The sequence below is a fragment of the Camelus bactrianus genome, chromosome 2, assembly GCF_048773025.1.
Source record: "Camelus bactrianus isolate YW-2024 breed Bactrian camel chromosome 2, ASM4877302v1, whole genome shotgun sequence".
Taxonomy (NCBI): Eukaryota; Metazoa; Chordata; class Mammalia; order Artiodactyla; family Camelidae; genus Camelus; species Camelus bactrianus.
In genome coordinates this window covers 105774420-105799232 of record NC_133540.1, presented here as the reverse complement: position 1 = coordinate 105799232, position 24813 = coordinate 105774420, and the positions used below count along the sequence as shown (strand labels likewise).

General features: G+C 40.1%; 1 protein-coding gene across 6 annotated transcripts in view; it reads right to left on the bottom strand.

The window, feature by feature from the left end:
- The window catches only part of ATP8A1 (ATPase phospholipid transporting 8A1), a 214507-nt gene that overhangs the window by 21777 nt on the left and 167917 nt on the right, over positions 1-24813 (bottom strand). For all 6 annotated transcript variants that reach the window (XM_074348531.1, XM_074348524.1, XM_074348539.1 and 3 more), the window contains 6 exons: positions 21648-21722; positions 21421-21543; positions 17925-18003; positions 11988-12049; positions 9711-9767; positions 8727-8834 (listed from right to left, as the gene is read on the bottom strand). In XM_074348531.1, coding sequence (XP_074204632.1) covers positions 8727-8834; positions 9711-9767; positions 11988-12049; positions 17925-18003; positions 21421-21543; positions 21648-21722 — 504 coding nt within the window. The remainder of the gene's footprint in view (positions 1-8726; positions 8835-9710; positions 9768-11987; positions 12050-17924; positions 18004-21420; positions 21544-21647; positions 21723-24813) is intronic.

The window sequence follows — 24813 nt, the reverse complement described above, 5'->3', positions numbered from 1 at the left end:
ATGTCTAGGAAAGAACATCTAAGTGTTAATCTTCTTTCCTTTCTTGCTGGCTGGAATGTTGGTGAAATGGTTAGAGTCTAAGCAGCCATTTTGGACTAGGAGTACACTAAGATTGGCAAATGCAGCAAAATAGAAGAAATCTGATCCTTGATGACTGTGCAGCTGCTACACTAGCTCTGGACTGTCTGCCTCCACCAGACTTTTTCTTACATGAAAGAGAAATGTTTCTATTTGTTTAATCCACAGTGGCTTTTTTTTTAATATCAAAAAATATAACATAAAACCACTTGCTTTGCACGATACATGCTAGGGATCCTAAGTGGTAAGTTGGAACCAAGCAGCTTCTGACCACTCATTGACCATCTCTTTTTATTACCATATCATGGAATGAAAGAATTGTGTCCAGTTATGAGCTTTACTGAGGCAGATGGCACAGTGACATTCACAGTTTCTTCTATCAGCATTTCTGACTGCTCCCTGGCGTGCAACTCAAAAGCAAGCTGTATTGGTCCTTTGAGCTAGAGTGCTGAGCTTGGAGGGGTGATCTGCTTTCTGCCCATCTTGCCAGCTCCAGCTTACAGCACTCCTTCACACTCGCTCTGCTCCAGCTACACGGACTTTGTATTCCCTGAACCCACCAGGCTCACTCCTGCCTCAGTGCTTTGGCATGAGCTGTTCCTTCAGGCTTGAAATGCTCTTCTTCACACGAAGTACATCTGTATCACTTGAGTTTTGGCTTAACTATCCCTTCTTCAACAAGACCTTCCCAGAGCAGCCATTACAGTCCAGTCCCTTATCATATCATCCTATTTTCCTCCTACCACTTTATGAAATTATCTTTAGTGGTTCATCCTTTAGTCATTTGTTAACTGATTTAGTGACTATGCCTCCTTCCCACTTCCTGGTCCCTGAACACTAATGGGGATCTTGCCCAATTAACCCGTTACCTAGACACAGCACCTAGACCGATGAAGCACTGGACACAGGATTATGGAATGAATGGATGTGAGAATGAATGATTCTAGACAACAGCCAAGGCCATACTAGGAGCAGCTGCATTCAGCATCCCATGCCATGCTCACTGCCACAGCACCTGGGGTGCCTCACATCACCCTACACATTTATGACATCAACAGCCCATCATTAAAAACTAGATCTTTGGGGAAGGGTATATATACCTCAGTGGTAGAGCACAGAGCACAGGTTTAGCATGTATCAGGCCCTGGGTTCAACCCCCAGTACCTCCATTAAAAAAAAAAATCTAATTACCCACTCCCCAAAAAGCAATTTATCATTGAAAAAAATAAAGAATGAGATTTTAAAAATTATTTTTTCCAAAAAAGAAAAAAAAGGCGATCCTTAAGGGTAGTGACCAATTCGGTTCACCTCTGTGTCCTCCATAGCCTAACACAGAACCTGTAACGTACATACAATGGACACTCAATACATATTTGCTGTATTGTATGAAAAGGTGCTGTACTCACCAAAAGTAAGGCCAGCTCTCCTAGCGACTCTAAAGAGGCTCCAACTTTAAAGCCTTTAAAAGTGCCAGTGTCCAGATCTGCCATCCCATTTGTCATGCCCATGTCTCTCTTGGCTTCTCAGCATTTCTACAAGGCTTCTCCTTGTAGTGGCTATGCGGCCAGCTTCTTTAAGACCCATGGAGGTCTGTCTGTCTGTCTCATTTACAGTCAGGGGCCCAAGGACTGTGACCAGTGACAGGTTTTACTGGGTAAGATCCCAACCGTCGGCTCACGGAAGAACATCTGACAGCATTTAGGGCAGCTGTTCCCTCCAGGCTACTTGACTAAACACAGTCAACTTGGATGCAACTCCTTCGTATCATAACACTGCCCCACCCCATCTGCAAGGGCTGGTCTTGCAACCAAAACATATGACACGCTATCCAGGTAATTAAAAGCTGAGATGAATAAGGGCTATTTCAGACCCGGAAATTCCTCTTATGTAAAGTGATTCATTATGTTGGTAAAACGGGCAACAGCACAACTTAGGAAAAATCATATCACTAACGTAGTTTATTAATACCTTTCCTTCAGGGGTGACACTAAAGGCCTCAACCAAGATTTTTATTGTTTTTTCAGAGAGACTTTACAAACCTCAATCAAGAGATCTGAAATTCTGTAAAACATATGCTCGTTCCTTAACTTCAATTTCCTTCAGTAGTTTTATAGATCCCTCAGGCCTGCGAGAGCAGAACCAGATGGCGCTTGGAAGGGTTTTACAGTGCGTGTCTGCAAAGCCATGACACGCTGGAAAGTTCTGCCGATCCTAAGCTTCTGGTATTAATCGTGATATGAAATGACCCTTGATGTAGCTTGCTTTATATTTTGTAATCTGGTGTACTAATCACAGTGCCTAAATATTTTCTTCTGGAAACTCAAAAAATACCCCGTAACATCATCTAGCCGAGTCGGAAAAGCAGGCCAGCATATGTTTATATAACATAGCACTTCTCCCCAGGGCCTACCTTGCCCCATAAATTGTTGTACTGGTGTGAAAAAATACAAGTCAGGTCTGAACAACAACAAGAAAAGTCCTCCTCTTAAATCACAACCATATTTGCGAGAGGAGAGGAAGACAGCGACATATTTAAAATTGCAGCCAAGCTTGTCACACTATTTTCTCTTTATTTTCCTTTCCTAAATAATTTCTTCTTGTTGCATTTTCTACCTTTGGAGAATCCACGCTCCCCCTAACCTGATGTCGTAATTCCTTTTTAGTAGTTAAATATTTCAGTCACTTGTGGTACAGGGACACTTGTTAATCATTATCATTTGAATCATTATTACAGGCAAAGATGCAGAATTATGGTACTGGAAACAGAACTAAAGGAAGGAATGTTTCCCAACGGGAACACCCTGCCCACCAACTGAGAACAGCCCTCTCTGGCTGTGGCTGGAGTAACTGAAGTCTGCACTGAACTTTCAGACATTTGGGACACCGACTTCTGGTGACTTCAGGCATGCAGAATGTACTAAAGGAAGGGGAAAGAAACAGTGTGTCGGTGTGGAAAGAACCCCCGATCAGTGATACAAGCAGCTGAGCAGAGCTGAAGATGGAAACATTATATGCAGATAATGAATGGCTTAGTTTATCAACCAGATGGAAGTAAATACTTTGACTGGGGCACTGACATGAAAAGGAATTGATACTTTTAATGTTAACAAGTCTGGGAGAAAAACGGAGAGGAATGAGAAGGTGAGAGAAGAAATGTAAAATGAACAGAGAACAGTGTGTATGGTAAGGGGATAACTGGCTGGGTTCCAACTGTGGCTCAGATACTTACAAGCTGTGTGACCTTGAGAAAGTGATTTAACCACTCTGTGTCAGTGAAATGTGTAATAGGAACAACCTCACAGTGCTGTATTAAACGCTCACAGTGTTAAGTGAGCGAAGACATGAGAAATGCTTATGCTGGTGATTGGCCCTCAGTAAATGACGCCCTTTACCATCTGAGTGGCAACTGTACATTCTCTGATGACGTGGGACGATTGGGTTTTCACTGGTATATATACACATACATACATATATATATGTATATATATATATATATATATATATATATATTTAATGGGATGGATATTATATATGCTGGTTTTGCCATTAAGAAGACATGAAAGGCTAGAATATAAAGTCAGGTAGAATTTCTATTAACTTGTTGAGGGAGTCTGGTGGGTATTGAGAAGGAAGAATTAAAAACCCAGGCACTTTTAAAAAGAGATGCGAATGCTAACTTAGGGAAACTGATCAGGGCCCTGGGCATCCCAGGAAATAGCAGATAAATCAGGAAAATCAATGGAATGCAAGGAAAATGGCTGCAAGGAGAAAAGAAAGAGTTTCCATTTTGGAGTAGGGAACTGGCATGGGCCCTGAAGAGAAGGTGTTCAGGTCCTCAGGATGTGAGAACAAGCCAACAGGACACGAGAAGAAAGCCTGGAATGAATTCTCTGGGTCGTTTGCTATTTCTCTGCTTACCACAAAGGTCCCTGATACGGATTTACACAAAGCAAAGAATGCCTGGGATCAGACAGTGCCTCGAGAACACAGCAGGTGCACAGTAAATGCTGTTTCCCTTCCCCCTCCGTCTTGGTGAGCAAGGGTTTTCTTTCCAACATACTGAGAGAAATGGCTGTCTTCAGACGGGGGCTGCAAAGATGAATCTAGAACATAAATTGGAAATGACTATAAAGTCCTGATCTATGTATGGATACGCATCCAAGCTGAATATAGACGCAGGAGACCAGTTCCTGTAAGCTGCCTAATTTGTGTAAAATTTGCACCCTGAGAGCCTGTTAACTGGAGCAGAAGAGTCTGTGCCCTCCAGCCTTGACGATGTTCCTTGGGAGAGAACACCGTGAAGGGAAGCCTGCAGGGAAACTGAATCTTAGGAGTTGGAAGGCAATGTCGCAGGTGTAGCCGAGTGAGGCTCTGCTAAGTACCACTAGTGGCTGATACTGGGGTTGGTTGAGTGAGACCAGCATCCTGCACTGCTGCTGGAAATCATTACTTCGTGGAAATCTCTAGATGTTAGGGAGACGTTCTTATCTGAGCTGAAATCTGCCTCTCTTTTACCTCTGCTCCACTGTTTCTCATTTGTTTGTTCAAAACAAACAAGCAAGGAAAGAAATTTACTTAACGATCATTTATTTGACACTCACTTAGGGGGCACTAGATGCCCGACACCGCTATATCTGAGTGAGTCAGTAAAGAGATGAAGGGCAGGGCACCCCTGAGGAGGAGGGAGTGCAAGCACCTGGCTCGTGGCTCAGGCGCGGAGGATGGACTGAGGAAGGACAAGACCTTGAAATGTCCACAGAGAGAAGAAACGTGGAGGAGGCAGTGCTGTCAGGAAAACAGAGATTCCCTCATCTACACAAATCCCCGAACACCTGCAAGGAGGGTTAGTCCCTTCGGACGTCTAATTTTCAGGTGCCACCTCAGGTTCCTCTGGATAACTATGACCAGAGGAGCAGGTAGGGCAGGGTTTAAGGTAGCTGACCAGACAGCTCAGTCAAATCCTACCTCTGCCACTCAGCATATCAGTGGGGTAACAGATGAGTACTTAATTTCTCTGTGCCTCTGTCCCCTCATCTGTGAAATGGGCACGGTAACAAGTTTGCTGGGGGGGATCCAGTGAGTTGAGGACAAGCATGGCCTGACGACGGTCACGGCCAACACGATGGCGTCCGCCTTGACTGCTTCTCCTCTCACTCCTCGCATCCAGTCTGTCAGCAGATCCTATTGGCTCCACCTTCAAACTGGATTCAGACTCTGACCACTCTCACCACTGCTGCCCTCCTGGCCCAAGTCACCGCCACCTCTGGCCTGGGTTATTGCAATAATCTCCACAGTGGCTCATAACACGGCAGTTAGAATCCTGCTGCGGAAACCTAAGTCAGATCATGACACCTGTCTCTCAAGCCCCTCCAATGCTCTTTGTCTCTCCGTGAGTAAAAGGCACATGGCTCTGTGGGAAACACGGAGGAGATCCTGAGTCTCAGAGATCCTGACTCCCCTGGCCTGCTGTGTCTGTCTCTACAGCACTTACATTCGGCCATATATTTAACCCAATTGTTCTATTTGTCTGTCTCTTCCCAGTAGGAAAGTTGAGAAGGGCATGGGTTTTTGTATATTTTATTTGCAAATGAATCCACAGTGTCTAGAACAGTGTCTGACCCACAGAAGAATCTCAACAGCTGCCGAATCGCCTGGATGAATGCAGAGGAAGCACTTAAAGTGCTCGGTATACCCTAGTGTTTCTGGAGCTGTTCTTCCCAGATCTTGGCTGTCTTTCTGAGGAGCCTCTCTACGGTGTCAACGCCCTTTGAAACCACACAGTACTCCACCCTCCAAACATCACCTGATCCGGGACAGGGCAGGGGGCGTGGAACGGGGCTGCTGTTTCGGGCTGCCCACCCCACCTCTGCTGACGCTGGACTGTCCTGGAGGCACTCACTATGCCTTCAGACAACCCAAACACACATTTAATTATTTAGTTTTGGAAGGAACGTCTGCCGCATCAGTACAGAAAAGAACTGGAGTCTAGTCCTCGGATCGGACACTTACGACCCAGTTGGTGGTGGCGACAGAAGGTTACCTTTGTACCACACCAGGACTCCTCAGGGAGAGCGTTATGTTCTTCGGGTGCCCTGGGCTGTGTTTCATTGTACGGATGACAAAGAACAGGTCAAGTCAGGGAACGCTGATATCCGTACTTATCCTGGTGTTACCTACAGCACTGTATTGCTACATGTAGTGTATAGTAATACATATTATAATAGTGTATTGCTATGAAAGTTAACAGATGAACGAGTAAATTATATTCAAGATAGCTGGCCAATTACATCTCTATGTCTGACTTATACAGATGTAACTACTAGCACAGAAATGTGTCTGGCTATATTCTTGATTGAAATATAGAATTTTAAGATTAAAAAATGTAAATATAAGGGTAGTTACTTCTTTCTGAAATTAACTAGACTGTAATAGAGCTAGTGACTACTGAGTATTGCTGCAACATTCTTAGGGACCCACTGCTTAGTGCCCAAGAAACAGTCAGTGTAGACTCTCCCTCCTTGAGACTCTGAGTGGCATTCTTGTTGTCCTTCTGTTTTGGAGCCGTCATGAGGCTCAGTTACACACACTTGCACACCAAAGTGCTTTGCAAGCACTAAGTACTACACAAGTTTAAAGTATTATTCTTTTCTTTGAATACATTAAACAGTTTACATTTTGGACAAGCTAGTCGAGCCTACAGCTGCATTAATCCATTCTTCCTATTTTCAGCGAAGCACCAGCTATTTAAACATTACATTCAAAGTATCAGCAGCAATAAAACAACAAGGAAAAGAATCCCTGTTAGCACGTCCCGGTGTACGTGAAGTGAGCAGAGACGTGATGGGGTACTGACATTCATTTCACTTTGAATTAAACACAGCATCACCGCAAATCTCAGGAGATAGATATTATGTTTTGTGTTTGGGTAATACCAGGAATTCTACAGGCAAGGGGAGAATTCTGTTTGGTTGGCTAAAAGCCAGTCAAACTTCACACTTGTCCTAGAAGTAGGTGGTCAAAAACTCTGTTCTTGTCTTCAAAGCGATCGGCTACAGCTGCTTAAACGTTCTCAATTTCAAAACCCTTTGTGTCATTCATTTTGAAGATAAAACATTCATACATGAGATAAATTGAGGTCTAATGAAAAAGATGTTACGTTAGAATTGACCTTGGGGAAAAGCACGTCCAATCGGACAGCGCACATCAAATAAAAATGAAGGACAGGACTGGACTTTCCAAGTGGCATCAGCAGACGTATACAGTCTTTGATTTCATTTTATTGGGAAAAAAGGACTCAAACCAAGGGAAGGAGGAGATGGAGTCAGCTTTCTCTCTGTTCTCCTCAAAACACATGCTGTAAATTTTCTCGAGTTCACAGTACATGTTTCAAAAGAAGCCTTCACTTCGGGTGGAAGGAAGTACACACTCCTTGATATGTCTGGTTTTGCTGTAATAGTATATAATGCCTTTCTCTAATAAATTTAACCACAGATTTTTTTTAATGTGTCTGCATTCTGCTAATTTATAAAAAGCAGGATGCTGTCAGATAAAATTTCAGGAAAATGATCTATAAACCAGACTGTCAAAAGTGAAAGGTACTCAGGCAGTAAGTACTTAGGGAAACAAATACATGGAACCCCTGGAAAGGGTTCCTATGACTGCGGGAAAACAACGTTCTGTAACGGGGCTCATGTTACCTTGATTTGCTAGTTACTGTGAGGTCACAGGAAATTCTGAAATGTTTTCCACATTTTCTTTTATACATTTTATGTCAAATTTCCTGCAATTGAAATAAAAAACCCTCCTACTGCTGGAATCTCTTCTGAACGAAAGGAGATCTTGTGACACTCCCCTACGAACACCTAATAACTCAGTTCTTACCAGTGTAACAAGAAACTGAAAGACAGAACTGAAAGTGGACCACGATAGGCTGAAATGTCAGCTGTCCCAACCCTTTCAGAATGAAAACCAAACTGATGTCATGAGGACAACTCTAAAAGTGCATTTAATCTAGTCACAGTAGCCTTTTCTTTAGAATCAGAGATAAGAGAAGAAATGACAGATGGTTCTGAAGGCATAAGCTCACAGTTTCCCCAAATCTCTTATGCAAAATGCATTTGTGGATTTATGGTCAAATTAAAATGGCATCCTTCAGATGGATATCCCTTTTTTAAAAAAAATTTTTTCCCTTTTTCAGTTTTATTATGTAGAATTATTATAGTTCGACTGCACATACACATTATATTGCATGTACATACATACATACAGTATACTGTAATTTTTTTGAGTTTACATATATGCACTATTGCTTCTAAGAACAGATTAGATCTTTAGCTTTTTAAACTTACATAGTTATCAAAGAAATAAAGCCAACTACAAAATAAGATGGCTATTCTTAACATGAGTTAAGCTCCTGACAACCCTGTTTTCTTATCCCAGCTATGCTTATGAAAGGAAAAGTCAGATTTAAGTAAAATGTCCAAATTTAAAATATTCTCTAAACTTTTATCATTCAACTTTGGACTAAAAACAGCTTTCTAAATTGTCAAATACTATTTTACTATAAACCCAGGCTTCAGCCATGAAGGCTCGCTGATGAATACCAGCGTTTCGGGTTGGTTCGATCGTGAGCGATTAGCATACATTACCTCTCCTGACATATCGGGGGCCATTGGAACAGCAGGCCACAGAGATGAGTAGATTCCAAAAAACACCACCCAGAGTGCGATGCTGCCCCAGATCGCGATGTGGCTGAACTGAGAAGCAAGGACATTCGAGTCAAAGGACCTCCAGGTGGACGAAGGACCCCCACGCTGACGGAGCTTCCACACACCCCCTTGCTGATTTTTACCACCTCCATAAAATATTATCCCTGGGGATTTCTAAATAACTGAGTGTGTTTTAACTGGGTCTTTCATTAAATGCTAACGTCTTCCACCGCAGCTATAACGCTTGTGGTGCTGGCATTTAGAACTGCTCCTTCTCTACTTCCTTTGGTGGGTCTCATCTTGTACCTTTTTTATCCCTAACCATCTTTAAGCAGCCTTAATTTTGGCTCTGTATGCTCGCACTGAAAGATGCTAAGACACTCGTGGGACTACTAATCTGCACCAATGACTGTCAAGTCCAAATTTCGTCTGTCGAGTCTCCCTTGAGTATCTGCTTTTTTCTTGTTTCCCGGGTCTCGCTACTTGGATGTGAATATACTGCAGGATGAACGTATCCAGAAAGGAACTTGTTTTATTCAGACTGGATATTTAAAATGTCTGAGGACAAATTTTTTGCTAATATTATTGTTCTTGAAAATTACTTTCCAGTGGGTTTTCTGCTAGTCTTGTCACACATTCTATTAAGAAAAGACTCCTCGTCAGTAAGCTGCAAGCCCCCCCGCCCAGGGGTGTCCACAATGTACAGTAATACCTTCAGGGCTCCGGGAAGTCTTGCGGTAAATAAACTTCCTTAAATTGGTTTTACTCAGTTTCTAAACTAAAATCCCCAGTTCTCCCTGCTCCATGCCTGACCCCACAATTAACCCCACAATTAACCACAATTCTGACCCATGAAGTTAGGATGAAAAAAAACAACAAAAAGTAAATGTGACATTTCTTGGTTGTGACTAAGGAAATTCTTACCCACGTCCAATACGATGTCTCCAATCCAGCTTTCAAACACACAGTTATCACCACAAACTAAAACAGAAGAGAAATATTATTTTATTTCATAAATACCATAGCTCATCAAATGGGAATGGTAGCTTATTCACAGCTCGACTTGTACACCCAACAAGCAAAGAAACAAGTGTGTTAGCTGCGGGGCTGGACGCTGCGACCACGACCAGCCAGCACCGCCCAGCGGAGGTGCCACCGTCCCGTCTCCCGTCCCTGCCTCCTCCTCACCGTCACTGCCCTGCAGCCCCTCCACGAGACTCCCGAGCGTGGGCCTGCCTACCTCTTGTACAATTCATGAATAGCGACAGAGAATCGTCTGCAGTAACTTGGGTTTTCAGCCTGGCTTTAATTTTATTTTACATCATCTGTAATACTTGGGGCCTCCACTTTCTAAATTTTAGAGATGAGCTGTAAAAGTAATATAACTGGGTGTTTAGAAACCTGAGCACTTACTCTGTAACCTTACTTACTTGAAACCCCGCGGAGTAGAATGTAAGAGCCGGTTACACCTCCCTGATGACACACCCACGGTCACTGGTGCCTGTGCTACTAATTCTAACGGAGGGGACTGGGGTTTAATGAACTGCCCCGTGTTTTCCAGAGGATGGCATGGCGGTTAAGTGGAGTCAGGCTATACGTGCTCAAGACTCCCAACGTCTATCAGCTGTTCTGCTAAGGAACAAGGCGAGTTACCTGGCCTGTCCGTGTCTTAGTCCCCTCATCTGCAAGCTGGGCTGGACAAAGCCTACCTACTTTACAGGGGTGTGAGTATAAAACACCAAGAGCAGTGCTTAGCGCTGTAGAATTACCTGTTATTATCTATTTATCATCAGTAAGGAAACTTTATGTACTGTTAGTCTTCAAAGGAATTCAGGGCACTTTCGGTAGTTTGCTGGGATGGCCGGGCGATGCTCGCCGAGCACTGATGGTCAGTGAGCACTTCAAGTGCGTGGTACTACTTCTGGGCCCTGTAAGGGTGTGTATGTACGTGGTATCCGATGCTTCACAGTGAGGTCACAGGGTCAGGACAAAGAGAAGCACTTGGGCTTCCTCAGCAGGAGAGCTAATAGCAATTAAGGATTAATGTCTGTAGAAATAAAACTCTTACTAAAATTTATGTATTATTTAACTTAAGCTATATAAGAAATTCTAAAATGAGAGAAAATATTATGCAAAATGTAAGAAACACTTCCTCGTAAGACTTGGATACTTGAAAGTGTCCCTCAGAGACATCTATGGCACATACTCTGATTAATTTCTAACCTTACTCCAACTCTCAAGTATTTACTGATTTCTGTTTTGCACTCACATTGTATGAGAATAAATGACTGGCCCCAGATATGTTTTTCCTTTTTTTTTTTTTTTTTTACTACTTCAGTGGACTGATGTCAATGGAAAGGAGACCCCAGATTTGCCAGAACTTTAATTCCTCTGCTACTTAATGGTCTAAACTTCCTATCATTCAGTTATTTAAACATCATATTGTAGTTTGATGGCCACCTAGTACTTAGGACAGCACGCTGCCCCACTGAGGGCCAAGAAGGGAGACCAGGAGCAGAGAGGAAAGGTCACTGGCCAGAGAATTCAGAGTTGAAGGTTACAGTTAACTTTCACTGGAGACTGACTGTGCGACCCTGGGCATTAGCATCCAGGTGGTGCTTTTGATGTTTGAGGAAAAATGGTTCTAGAACATTTTTTATTTGCTCTTTAATGGCAGAGATAGGCTCACACTCATCTGCACATCCTCCATAAGCGTTTGACATAGTGACTTAACACACTGGGGGCCATGCCTTGCGCGAGTTAAAGGTCCCCAAAGAGTAGAGGTCTCTGTCCCACTTCCGTGATCATGAGACTCTGGAATAATTCCTGGTTAAACACCCAACTAGCATGGTAATATCTGCCATAAATTCAAGAAAGTAAGACAGTATTAATAAGGGCAGTAAAATAAAACTGAGGAAAAAGGGACAAGAAAGAGAAAAAAGAGAACGTGAGGGGACAAGAGTAAAGAAGGAAGACTGAAAATAAGAGCAACCCGAGGCCTATAAAGTCGGTGAGCCTACATGACATTTTTATAACCTAATATGAAATAATCTAACAGTCAAAATATCTCATTTCATTTTTAAAGGGAAGTGTAAACAACCCTTAAATCCAGAGATGCACATATTTAAATGTGAAAATAAAATAAGCACGTATGAACGAATTCGACTTTATACACAAATGAGGCGAACGTCCTGCACTCACAGTGTAAACAAAGTTGCCCAACAGCAGGTAATCGGAGGTTCTCCCGTTCCCGAACACAGTACCTGCGTGAAAAGAAGAGAGGCTCGTTAGAGAAGAAAATAAATGAGGTCCTTTCAGAATCCTTTCAAAGATAAATCCACTGAAAAGTGCTGAACACAGAAGGAGAACAAGAACCAATGGCCACACAGGGAGCCAGAACTGAGGCTACTTTAAACACTGGATGAGGCCTTGTAAAGTTGCCATTAACACGGGTAAAACATCGTAACAAATGAAAATCAGATTTCTAGTAGCCAACGTGAAGAAGGAAACTGGACCTGTTAACCAATTTTCAAGGTTCATTAGATTTAAAAAAAAAAATCAAATGAATCGTTCCAGTAAAGCTTCATGCTGTGGGCAGTCAGACAGGAGAAGGCATTCTGAACCCTTCTTACTAAAGCACTTGGTTAACAGCATAGACGGGGTTTTAGGGAGCCTTCTTACTGTCTCTCAGTAAAGTCTGTTGGCATTGGCTGAAAGGGATTCCAAAAAGCAACCTACAGAGGGCAGGGGAGCACCAATTTAATCCCAGGCATACGGCGCTTTGAGGATCCGGCTGAATTTAGGGGCTTACCTAAAGGTATTTTGTTATTCCAACAGTGACTAACAAACATGGCTTCAGATGAAGGGAGTGGTATTAACAAACAAAAATCACTATTACTGATTAAAAAAAAAATCAAACAAAAATAAAAATACTAATTTAATCATCGGTACCGTTGAAAAATTAAAAACCCATGGTATGTGTCATGCAGGGTTTTACTGAGGCACATATTTGACAATATTTATTCAGTCTAATACGTAAGGACCAAGCATGTTAGAGTCGACTATGTGGGGAGGCAGGCAGAGTGGTGCTGGAATGAGGGAGAAAGATGAGTCCGGTGGGCTCTGGAGAGACAGACCAGGCTAGGGTCCGTTACAGGCTGCGTCATCTTGGGTTATTTGTCATCAGTCTCCATGGAATTCAGTTCCTTCACTTAAAAGATTGAGTGAAACTATCTACCCTGGAGGGGTTCGGAGGTTAAAGTGAGCTAAATATATAAAGCGCCCAGCCAGGCTCCAGAGTGTGACCCTTCCCTCTCGAAGGCTTTCAGAATAGCCTAGTAGAAACCTAGGGTATTCCATGATGGAAGACATAGTTTCTGATGTGCTAACATGTCCTGTGGGGATGTGGTGGACAAACGCAGATGTCTGCAATTAATCCGCAAACTTCTGTAGACCCAAATTAACAAACTCAAATCTACAAAATAACTGAAGGTATCTTGTGATTACTTCTGAACTTCCATGCTTCTGCTATGAGGCACATTGGTTAGGTCCTTTGATCAACATAAGCGAGTTATCCAACATAATCACAGTCCGGTCCAACTAGACCTTCTCGTCACCACTGGGTTGTCACAAGGGAGCTGGAGTATCATTTCAAAATTGAATTGAGGAAAAAAGTTAAAAGCTGTTGTTGAATTTGTCAGGTTTAGCATTTGGATGGTTCAGGTAAATTATTCGTGCTAACACTTTCTGTTCTCCGGACCCCTTAACACTCTTAAAGCTTATTAGGAATCTCCCAGAGCTTTTGTTTATGTGGTTTATAACTATCGATAATTACCAAATTAGAAATTAAGACAGAAATTTAAAAAATACGTATTGATTTATCTAAACATAACAGGAATAATCCCAATATATGTAATATAAACAGATTTTACGAAACAACTATTCTCTCAAACAAAAAAAATTAGTGAGAAAATCAGCACTGTTTTACATTTTTTTTTATCATCTCTTTAATGTCTAGGTTAACAGAGCTGGATTCTCGTATTGTTTTGGTTGACATATACGAGGGAAATCCAACTTCACAGAGAGATGGGAGTTATAAAGGAGAGACGTATTTTGATAACCTTTTCTAATACCCACGGCTACTCTTTGAGACAACATCAAAACTCAACAAGTGGTCTCTTAATGAGGTAGAGACAGTTTCCTAAAGCTTAGTTTCACTGTGGAACCTGAAACTGTTTTGGTGGTGAGCACACTGCTGTGCAGACAGAAGAAGAAACACACTGTTGTACACAGAGAACTTACATAATACTATAAACTAATGTTACAATAAAAAAAAAGAAAAAAAAAAATCCATTGGTCCAGTTTGCCCTTTGAATGGATCTTTTCTGGAACCTCACAAAAGCAGCTGGGTCATCTCACAGCTCACAGCTCACAACAATCCCCAGACACTCCGCCTTGACACAGCGGCTGCACCGTGGAAGGCAGCCGGAGCGCTCTGTGCATACTTTCCGTTTTGTGACACAGAATATTAATAAACTGTGTATCAAGTTTCAGGATTTAATAACAGTATGAGGTTTACAGCTTCTTCAAGGGCATTCTTAAGTGAAATGGCTTTTCTGGGTTGTTTTTTCCATGTGAGTCCGTGGCAGTGAAGACTACAATGACTTCTGGTACAACTACACCACTGTTTGTGTCCAGGTACCAGCAATTTTACCCACTGTTGCTCTTGCAATAGCAGTGAAAAAGGTAAGTAATGTCTTGAAAATACAAAAAATTTGAAACTGAAAATTTGAACTCACTCATGGATCTTCCTTTAGAAGGTTTTGGGTATTTCCCTGGTGTCTACAGACCATACTTTGAGAAAGGCTGAAGCAACTGAATACGTGAATATTTAGCTCTAAATTATATAGCTGTTTCTATTTCTTCTGCACCCCATCCTTTCCAAAGCTAGAAAAAACAAACAAACAAAAACAACAAAAACACAAAAAGAAAAAAAAAACAAATCCCCTCCTAATTTAAAAACAAAAACAAGGCAAAAAACATCAGAATGTTGAGATGCAGTTTATGTGCTATGTCATTTATCTCCTAAGATGAGAAAGCATGCATTCTTGGGACTTGGCTAGAAGTGGGTCCCGCAGGCAGAACCCCTCGTGAGCAGCCTCTGCTGAGGCCGATGGCTTTGGCAGCCCCCCAGACAAATGCAAAGGGAGACCTAGGATCTGGTCTTAAGGGGCTGGAATTACTTGGGAGTTCCTTTCAAACCCTGTTACTGCTGAAGTGTTTTGATCGGTAGGGCGTTTTAGATGCTGTTCAGTTTGAGCTCCTTTTGACAGTAAGTTCCTTTTTTTTTCTAATTTATAATACTAGAATAACAGTTTCCTAGATGGCCATGCCTGGTCTTCCATACAAATATACTGATTTTGTGTTAGGAAAATAAACTCCCTGGAGTACTTATCTAATGGGTCCTGTATTGTACCCTGGATTTCAACACCCCATGGCTCCCCAAAGTGGAAGCAATCCAAATGTCCTTCAGTGGATAAAAGGATAAACAAAATATGGTCTATCCATACAATGAAATATTATTCACCTGTAAAAAGGAAGGAAGTACTGATTCATGCTGCAACAGGGATGAACTATGGTCATGTGTCATGATTCCATTTATATGAAATGTCCAGAACAGGCAAACCTGAGACAAAAATCAGTGGCTGCTGGAGACTGGGGGGTGGGGGTGAGGGGAAACGAGGAGGGACTGCTTTAGGGGATGGGGTGATGACAATGTTCTGGCATTAGAGAGTGGGGACATTTGCACAATTCTGTGAATCTACTAGAAACCACTGAATTGTATAATTTAAAAGGGTGAATTTTATGGTATGTAAATTTTATCTAAAAAAAAAAAAATCCCACTGTGATTCTCCTGGCCTACTGGGTCAATATCTTATATTTAGATTTTCTTACCACATGTATTTCCCTGCCGTAGAAAATGAGAAGCAGTCACTGTTGTACTGGCAGAGCCGTTAATAAAGGAAGGAGAGGAATCCCTGATGAGAACATGAAACTGCTGCCTTCCCTGTAACACTCTCTACCCCCACTCATGCCACCTGCCCTCATTAACTCAGCCACGGTGGCCTGGGCGCCTCCAGGGAGCCAGGCCCTGCTCTAGGCACTGCGAAAACAACAGTGAACTAAATGGACAGTTCCCTGCCCTTCTGGAGCTTTGATTCTAACAGAGGAGAATGACAATAAAAAAAAAATAAGCAAATATGTCACAGCCTGATAGTCATGCACCATGAGTAAGACACAGGAGGACAGGGGGAGAGTGGCAGGAGCAGTGGCGGTGGGGCTGGTGGTTCTTTAGGGTTGAGTGATCTGGGAGGGCCTCTTCCAGCACAGAGCACAGATCCCAGGGCCAGGGCAGAAGGGAGAGAGCCAGCTGGAACAGCAGGTGAAGAGTGAGGAATAGCACGATGCCTGTGGGCTGGAGCTGGGTGTGGGGGAAAGCTCGGAGGGTGACAGTGATGGGGAGGAAGGATTGGTGGGGTTGGCCAAGGCTGGGGCTGTAGATTTCGTTCTAAATGTGATAGAACATTGGGTGCATGTATTTTTTTGAATTAAGGTTCCCTCTGAATATATGCCCAGGAGTGGGATTGCTGGATCATATGGTAAGTTGATTTTTAGTCTTTTGAGGAATCTCCAATGTTCATAGCAGCACTATTTACAACAGCTAAGATATGGAAACAATCTAAATGTCTATTGACAGATGACTGGATAAAGAAGCTGTAGTGCATTTATACAATGGAATACTACTCAGCCATAAAAAAGAATAAAATAATGCCATTTGCAGCAACATGGATGGACCTGGAAATTGTCATACTAAGTGAAGGAAGCCAGAAAGAGAAAGAAAAATACCATATGATATCACTTATATGTGGAATATAAAAAAAAGACGAACTTATTTACAAAACAGAAACAGACTCACAGACATAGAAAACAAACGTATGGTTACCAGTGGGGAAGAAGGTGGGAAGGGATAAATTGGGAATTTTGAAATCTGCAGATACTAACTACTATATATAAAATAGATAAACAATCAGTTTATACTGTATAGCACAGGGAACTATATTCAATACCTTATAGTAACTTATGGTGAAAAAATATGAAAACAAATACTTGTATGTTCATGTATGACTGAAGCACTGGGCTGTACACCAGAAATTGACACAGCACTGTAAACTGACTACACTTCAGTAAAAATATATATATTAAAAAATGGGACAGAGTCTGTGGAGTTTTGAGGAGAGAGGCACTGGGTCTGATTTCTGTTTTCCAGGGATCCCTGTGGCCGCCTGTAGTGAACCGACTATAGGTGGGAGGAAGAGAAGACACTCCACTCCCTCGGCCGGCATTAACTCACAGTCCACGGGGACACTGGCACCGCTAAATGATGCACAGATGCTCGGGAGGAGCACACGTCGTGTGTCAAGTACATAGTCTGGGAGCTGAACGGTCAGCCATCGTCCACGGGATCTCAGGGCAAGGACTGCTCCGGACACGGCAGCACCAGCTTCAGCATCCCAGGGATCTCTTTTCTAACGTGGCTCCTTAACATTTTTATGTGCATAGGAAATTTACCATGATCCTCTCTCTCACAACTAACACAATAACCTCACTGCCTCAGAGCAAGCAGAGAAAAAGATCACCCTTCAAGATGCACATAAAAACATATTAAAAATCTCATTCAAAACACCGGCCCAAGGACGTACACTGGAAAATACTAGCGTGCCTGATTAAGTTCAGTATAACGAGTTGGTACAAGCCTCACAGGAGTAATAAAGAGACTAAATAAAATATTAGCACTATTGTCTTCAGCAGAGGGGAAAAAAGAGCCCTAAAATTAAGCTCTCTGCATATTTGGAAAACATGAGAAGTAGGGAAGAAAGGCTTTGCATATCTTAAATCACTATGCTCCCAAAGGAACAGTAAAAATCTGTAAAGTGTGTACAACTTCTAGACGCATGTATTTTAGGTTAAGGAAAATACCATAAAAAGAAACATTGCTATCATTTTTAACGCATATTGACAATGTTATTTTTCTAAAAAAGTAAAAAGTCATCTCTTAGCATTCAAATCCTTTCTACTTACCATACTGAAGGGCTTTTAGTGGAAACCAAAACAGAATAACGGAGTGGAAGAGGCCATTTAAACAATGAACCCAGAAAACCTGAGGGAAAACAAAAATCCATGAGAACCATTTGCGATAAACTAGCTCTGTGAACCCTGACCTTTCTTTTTATCTGTGAGCTAGATTCACAAAACGTGTTTCTGTCGGGCCACCACTGTGAATTAAAAGAACTGACAGACACTTTCTGCCTCTTAGACCTTCATGGGTCATTTATTTATTTTTATGTTTCTCAAATGTTTTTTCAGCCTCACTGAAATTTTTCTACTTTTTAAAAACCAAGTATTAAAAGTTTAAATTCCTGCCTGAAAAAGAAAATAAAATTTAAGATAACTGCAGATCCTTAAATTCTTTAAGTGGGACTATCTTCATAATTCCAGAAGAGAACAGACTTTTGAAAAAGACTATGATTTGGTGAAATCCCTATTTTCTCTTTTTCAGGCAAATAAAAGTGTAAACATTTTAATGGTAAGGATATAATGCATTCTCTCTCCATACACACACACACACACAACCATAAATTGCAAGTATAACATTTAAATCGTATTAATTCCTTAAAGCAAAGCATTTTCACTAGGGCCGAAGATGTAAGAGACTTTCACAATTTTTAAACACCTGTCAACATCAAACTTCATTCAATTATAACATCATTTAATAGTAATTACTTTCTCTATTGTATTTTAAGAACAAGGAAGCAAGTATCACTGGTCCTTTCTTCGTAACATGGATGTGAAAGATTAAGTTACAGAAAAACCATTAAGAACTCTTACGACCCTTTGAACGGTTGCAGTTTTGTCATTTAAAAGTGCCTCTTGCAAACAAAACTTATGCTAAATAAAATTGGCATGTATTAATAGTTTTAAGCTGTTCAAACAACAGAAATTAAGTTGCCTGCCTCCCAACATTTTCCACTGTGTTCTCAACCTCCTTTGTTAGTTCACCCAGCCACACTGGATTGTATGATCCAATTTACGCTCCAATACATTACACATTTGAACTTGTGTTACTCATTAACCTTTGTCTCTTCTCCTCACTATGTCATTACCGCAAGTTTTTATTTGACAGAAAGCACAGGTGGGTGCAAGAAAAATTAGTTCTACTTTTCCATTTTCCTGACCGATACTTATTGTCACATGCTAATCCTTTAACCCCTGTCACGACCTCAGAACCTCCGACCCTTTTTACCATAACAAACGTAATCATCATCATTCAGGGCAACGATGCTTCCACGCTGGGGACCCACAGCCACTGCTGTGTATACAACTCTGCATTTTGTAACCATTTGTCCCTGAATTTTAAAACGTTTATATGGGACTTATTCAAAGAATTTTTCACTGAAATCATTAGAAAAACCCATAACCCTATAAAAATTGTTGGCATCTTGTGCATCTATAAATACTTAAAATGCATACAGGAGTTATATAATCTCTTCGGGTTGATCTGATGACTTCTCGAAATGCATGGGCTTTGCAGACAATGAAACAGTTTGTGTACAACAAAAGAACAGCAAAAATGCAAGGGATGATGCTCACACGTTAAAACTATACACTACCTGCTGCACCTTTTTCTCTGGCCACAAAACTGTTTCCATGGTGCCATGTGCAAAGGGCATGAAACGGTTTGACTTCCCAGGAGTGGTTTTGGGTCATCCTGTGAGGATCACTTTATGTTTCTAAGCAAGAGTACCACGGCCAACTTAGGGGCTGGGACATAACTCCTGAGAGAACACTGTGGAGCCGGAGCTGCGGCAGATGGGGAAGGGTGGCGGAGGCTGATGCGAGGGTCTCGGTCGAGGAGGTTTACTGTTAGTGTGCCTGGAACTTTCTTAGTCTCGGATCACATTTTCAAGGAAACAAGAGCTCACGGTCTATTCTATCTGCCCTGATTGTGGCTTTCCACCATGTGAAAATATTCACCACAGGTAATGAAAAACATTACAGCAAGGCAGTGGAGTTTAACACAAACTGGATATCAAAAATAAATTGGATAATGATCAATAATGGAAAGATCTCTTAAGAATATTAGTATGATTTCATAGTAGTTAATGACATAATAAATAATAGACTACAAAACCTATTAACTAAAAAAAAGGCTCAAAATGAATAACTGAACTAAAAGAAGAAAAAATTATAAGATAATAAATTAAAGTGGGAATAAAAGAAAAGAAGACTAAAAAAAAATTCTGAAAAAAATCCAAAAATAAAACATTTAAAAATAAAAGCAGACACTGCATATTATAAATAGCAACAGTTTTAAGGGACCACTAAAAATATCCATTAGAACCAACGATGTAAGTCAAAGAATCTTAGTTTTTTAAAAAAAATTTAACCAAATTCAGTAATTTAAAACCACGCCCTCAAGTTGTATGCATATGCACACCTGGACATATTCGCGCAGGACATTCATGAAGACCTAGTCTCAGAAGATGAATAACATCCTGGTGATAAACTTCACACCGTCATTTACTGTGCGAGGGTGGAGGCACTGACACACCTGTTTCACTTTACTCTCTCGGTAGACTGAGAACAAATGTCCATTTGAGAGTTTTATGAATTAATAAATGTTTAAAATATCCTATATTCACTTCCTAAATTCAAAACACTGAAGTTAGGTTAATCTAATTATTAGTAACATGCTAATAAATATGCACTAAATATACAATGGGAAAAAATTCTCTGAAGGCGTATTTGATGCTTTTATGATAGTTTTGAAATGGCATCCACCTTGACTGTTATAAAATTAAAAATTTTTTTTCCCTCACTGACACTGGATAGAAACCTGAATTACTAACAAACACCAGCGGAAAACTAGAATAAATAATTGCAGTAAAATAAACTATACAGGAAATGAGATATTTTTGTCGCTGGGATGAGTACGTACCCTGGATCACAAAGGTGACATTAGCCCATAGTTTGCTATGAAGGATATAAACCCAGAATATGATTTTGGGTAAAATGTTGGCTATTTTATCTTACATTAAATTTTATAGCTTGGAAATACTGAAGTATTAAGGTTAAATAAGTTATCTACCAGAGACTATATTTTTAATGCCCAAAGCAATTTAATATTCGAATGGGGACAAAGTCATTTCACAAAACCAAAAATCAGTAAAGAGTGATATATCATCCTCACTATTTCATACTTGTAAATACAGTCCTTGTCAGTCCTGGATGAGTGAGCACCTTCCTACAACACTGCGAAGACAGAAAGTCAGAGGGCCAAGGGGATACCCCCTCTGCCTGCCAGATCCAGTTTACTGCTGCCTGGCAAACCCCAGTGAACTGTGGTTACATTTTAAATTTACAGCAAAACAAAACACCTCTTCAGTCATATCAGAATCTTAAGCAAATCTGACTTGCCATGGTCGGGACCCTGGAGTTGTTTCCTTGGCTGTGGAAGACCAGGTGGCCCAAACGATCGGAGAAGAAAAGCAAGTCCCACCAGGGCACTGAGTCCTACCTTGGTGTTGAAGTCCAGGGCGTTCTGAGACGTTTTGTATAATTCAGGATATTTCAACATATTCTCTTTTCTGCATGACCTCTCAAATATTCCCAGAGTTAAGGGCGGCATTGCTGTAAACATCTAAAGTGCACAAACTAGTCATTTCACCAGCCAGCCAAACACAGGGTGAACTTTTATCTCAAAGTATTCCAAGGAACAGGAATAATCAGAAGGCCTAAACTTACCACGTTATAAAGACCTATGCACCATCTCTCAAAGAGGATCTGTCCAGAAAAGCCATTAACAAAGGCAAACCAGATCTGGGAAGAAAACAACCCCAAGACCCTCAAATTAGAACACAAAACCATAAACGCATTTCTTAGAATCTGCGGTAAACTCAACCACTGCATAACAGCGTCATTAACACAGCAGTTTCATGACTCTCTTGAAAATGGCATTTCTTTGCTTCACTTTTTAATTTGAAGGGATGCTTTCATAAGGTCTTTGCTATTTAAGTCAGAATTGGTTCTACTTGTTGAATCAAAAAAGAACTATATCTATAGGCAATCAGATTTTTAAAAAGTTAGACAAAACTGTGTTTCCTAAAAGGTATTTTAGGGAACGTATTTTATGCCATTAAATTTTTAGAGCTTTAATTCCCTTTTAAAATATCTACCTTCCGATAGATAAAGATTATTGTTATTTTTATTATAATATAAAATATGTCTATTTTTAAAAATTAAATAATTTCCTATAATAGTCCCATCACCATTTGTTTTCTTCCGTGTTGGTTGTATTCATATAGTTCATTTATATATGTTCATAAATCTGTCCTCTGGAAACTAGTATGTAGTGTCATGTTCTGCTCCTCTCCTTCTTAACATTATATAATAGGCATTTTCTTATGTTGTTACATATCCTTTTAAATGATGTTAATGAATGTATATCCCCTACAGTGTGGCTATACCTATTTTTGGATATTTAGCTTGCTTTCAGTTTTTGCTATTATACGTAATTCCGAACTGAATATTCCTGCACAGAAATCCTACATATCTCTATTTCCTTAGGATTAATTCTTTTTTAATAAAAATAGCTTTATTGAGATAAAATTGATATACAAAAAAGACATACATTTACTGTATACATTTTGGTGAGTTTGGACATGTGTGTACATTCATGAAATTGTCACCTAATCAAGGAAACATACATAGCCACCACCTCCAAAAATTTTCTTGTGTCCTTTTTCTTCTTTTAGGATGAATTCTTAGAAGTAGAATTAATGGGTCAAAGTACATAAGCTTTTAAAAAAATAGTTCTTGATAATGATAGCCATCATAATGCAAAATTTGAATTTATATATTAAAAAATAGTTTTGTAACTTAAATTTATGCTTCAATTAAAAACAAATCTTTAATAGAGCATCATGTTCTTATATATTCTGCAGATAGCTTAAAACAGAAAGCTAACTTTTGATAAAAATTAAAGGGCAATATAGAGAACCTTTCTCCAACATGTTTAAGACAAATGGAAAATTAAAGTGAATATTAGTAAATCAATAATCCCCACATTATTATTTGTTTTAAAAATGCAGACCTAAAATGTAATTAAAAATCAAGTTGATCTGGAAGAGTAAAATGTCTGGCCCAACAATGAAATCATATAAACACAAACACAAAACCAAAACATAACAACAGCAACAAAAAAAACCCCTTAGGGGACAGCAGCCTTGAGGAGCCGGTCAAGTGAATTTCTGAATTGGAGTCGCAGGGACTTTGCTACACTTCACGTTTCATTTAACCTCATTATGGAAGCATGAATTGCTACAAATTCACCATTTATCAATATGTACCCAGGCCGGCCTCCCTATGAACAGTTTCTGCACCCACACTGATCTTTTTCCTTTTTATGGTGGAAAGGAATGACTGAGCATAGATAAAAATGAATGTCTGCTTCATGAGATGGAAAAGAAAACAAAGTAGCAATAGCACATGAAAAGTAAGCCCAAATTGTGTTAAGGTTGTAACAGACATTAGCAACAACAAGAACAAAAGCATAAACATGGGAGGCAAATCTGAAATTCTTACTTGCTCTGCTACATATATTTACAGGAATAAAACCTGACCATGTACCCTCAGTTAAGAGCCAGATCGTTCGTTGCTATATGCAAATTTAGCATCTTCATGTGATGTTAAATTTACTCCTTGGGATGGTGCTGCTGACTCAAAACTTTTTTTTCAAAGCGTAAGTAGACACAAATTGACAAGACTGACTTTAATGCTCCCTATTGTGTTTTCACAGTTGGCTTTTCTGAGATGTGGATTATGTAAATACATATTTGTGATCCTCTGGATGATGCCAGTGTTCTCCCTGAAGGCGACTGTGGTCTATTGTAGTATTACACACCAAGAAGCCAGTTCAGATTTCTTAGGGTATGATGGTAATATCTGGAATTTTTAAACATGAACTTTCAATTATGGCTTTAGTAGTCTATGAAGATACATATAATCTTCATTGGTCTGAAGAAAGCTGAAGCTGCTTGCATACCAAATTTGTTTAACAGACATGATTTGGCTTCAAGGTTATAGTTATAAGTGCATTTGCAATCACCAGTACTGGATAATATGAGAAATTCACGTTAATGAATTTCTGTGTGAATAAACATCTGTAAATGAATGGTCTCCTAGCTTCCCTGTACACAACATTCAGTGCTGGTTAAAATACCAGCTTGAAATTTAGGATCACTCAGATCACTGGATATTTACATAAAGTTTCCAGTTCAAAATAACTTGCAAATAAACCAACATGTTTGCAGTTAAACTTTATTTTAAAATGTACCAGTTAACTGCTTTGGGAGACAAATGCGGAAAATTTTAAGTGGAAAACCATTAACACATTTTTATCTTTTTATTTTTCCTACTGAAACATGTGAACATGTTTTTAGAAGGCCTCTTGCTGTATTTAAAAAAAAAACTTAATATTCTAATTTCTTTTATTAAAAAAGGAGAAATAACTAGATAGGAATTGATCCTTGCAAGATAGTATCCTCTATCTTTGTACAAATATTTTGGCATTCAAGTTTACATCATTTAAAGGAAAAAAGTTTTTATGGTGAAGAAGTCTACTAGAAGGCTGATTTCAAGTCAGTCTGAGATTTGTAGTTGAAAGCTGTATTAGAAATGTATTCCATACTAAATAAAATGCCACCTAAATTACTATAAACACATCAAAGTCCCTCCTTTGACTCAATAAAACCAATGACGTGGAAAGAAAACATCAGCCCCTCTGGGAAGTTACCTACATTATTTAAATTCACAGGAAGTCCATATCCCAGCACAATTCTCTGGGAAAGTATCACCTCATTGACTTTAATCAAAGCTTCCGGAAATTAGAAATACTCTGTTGCTTTGGGAT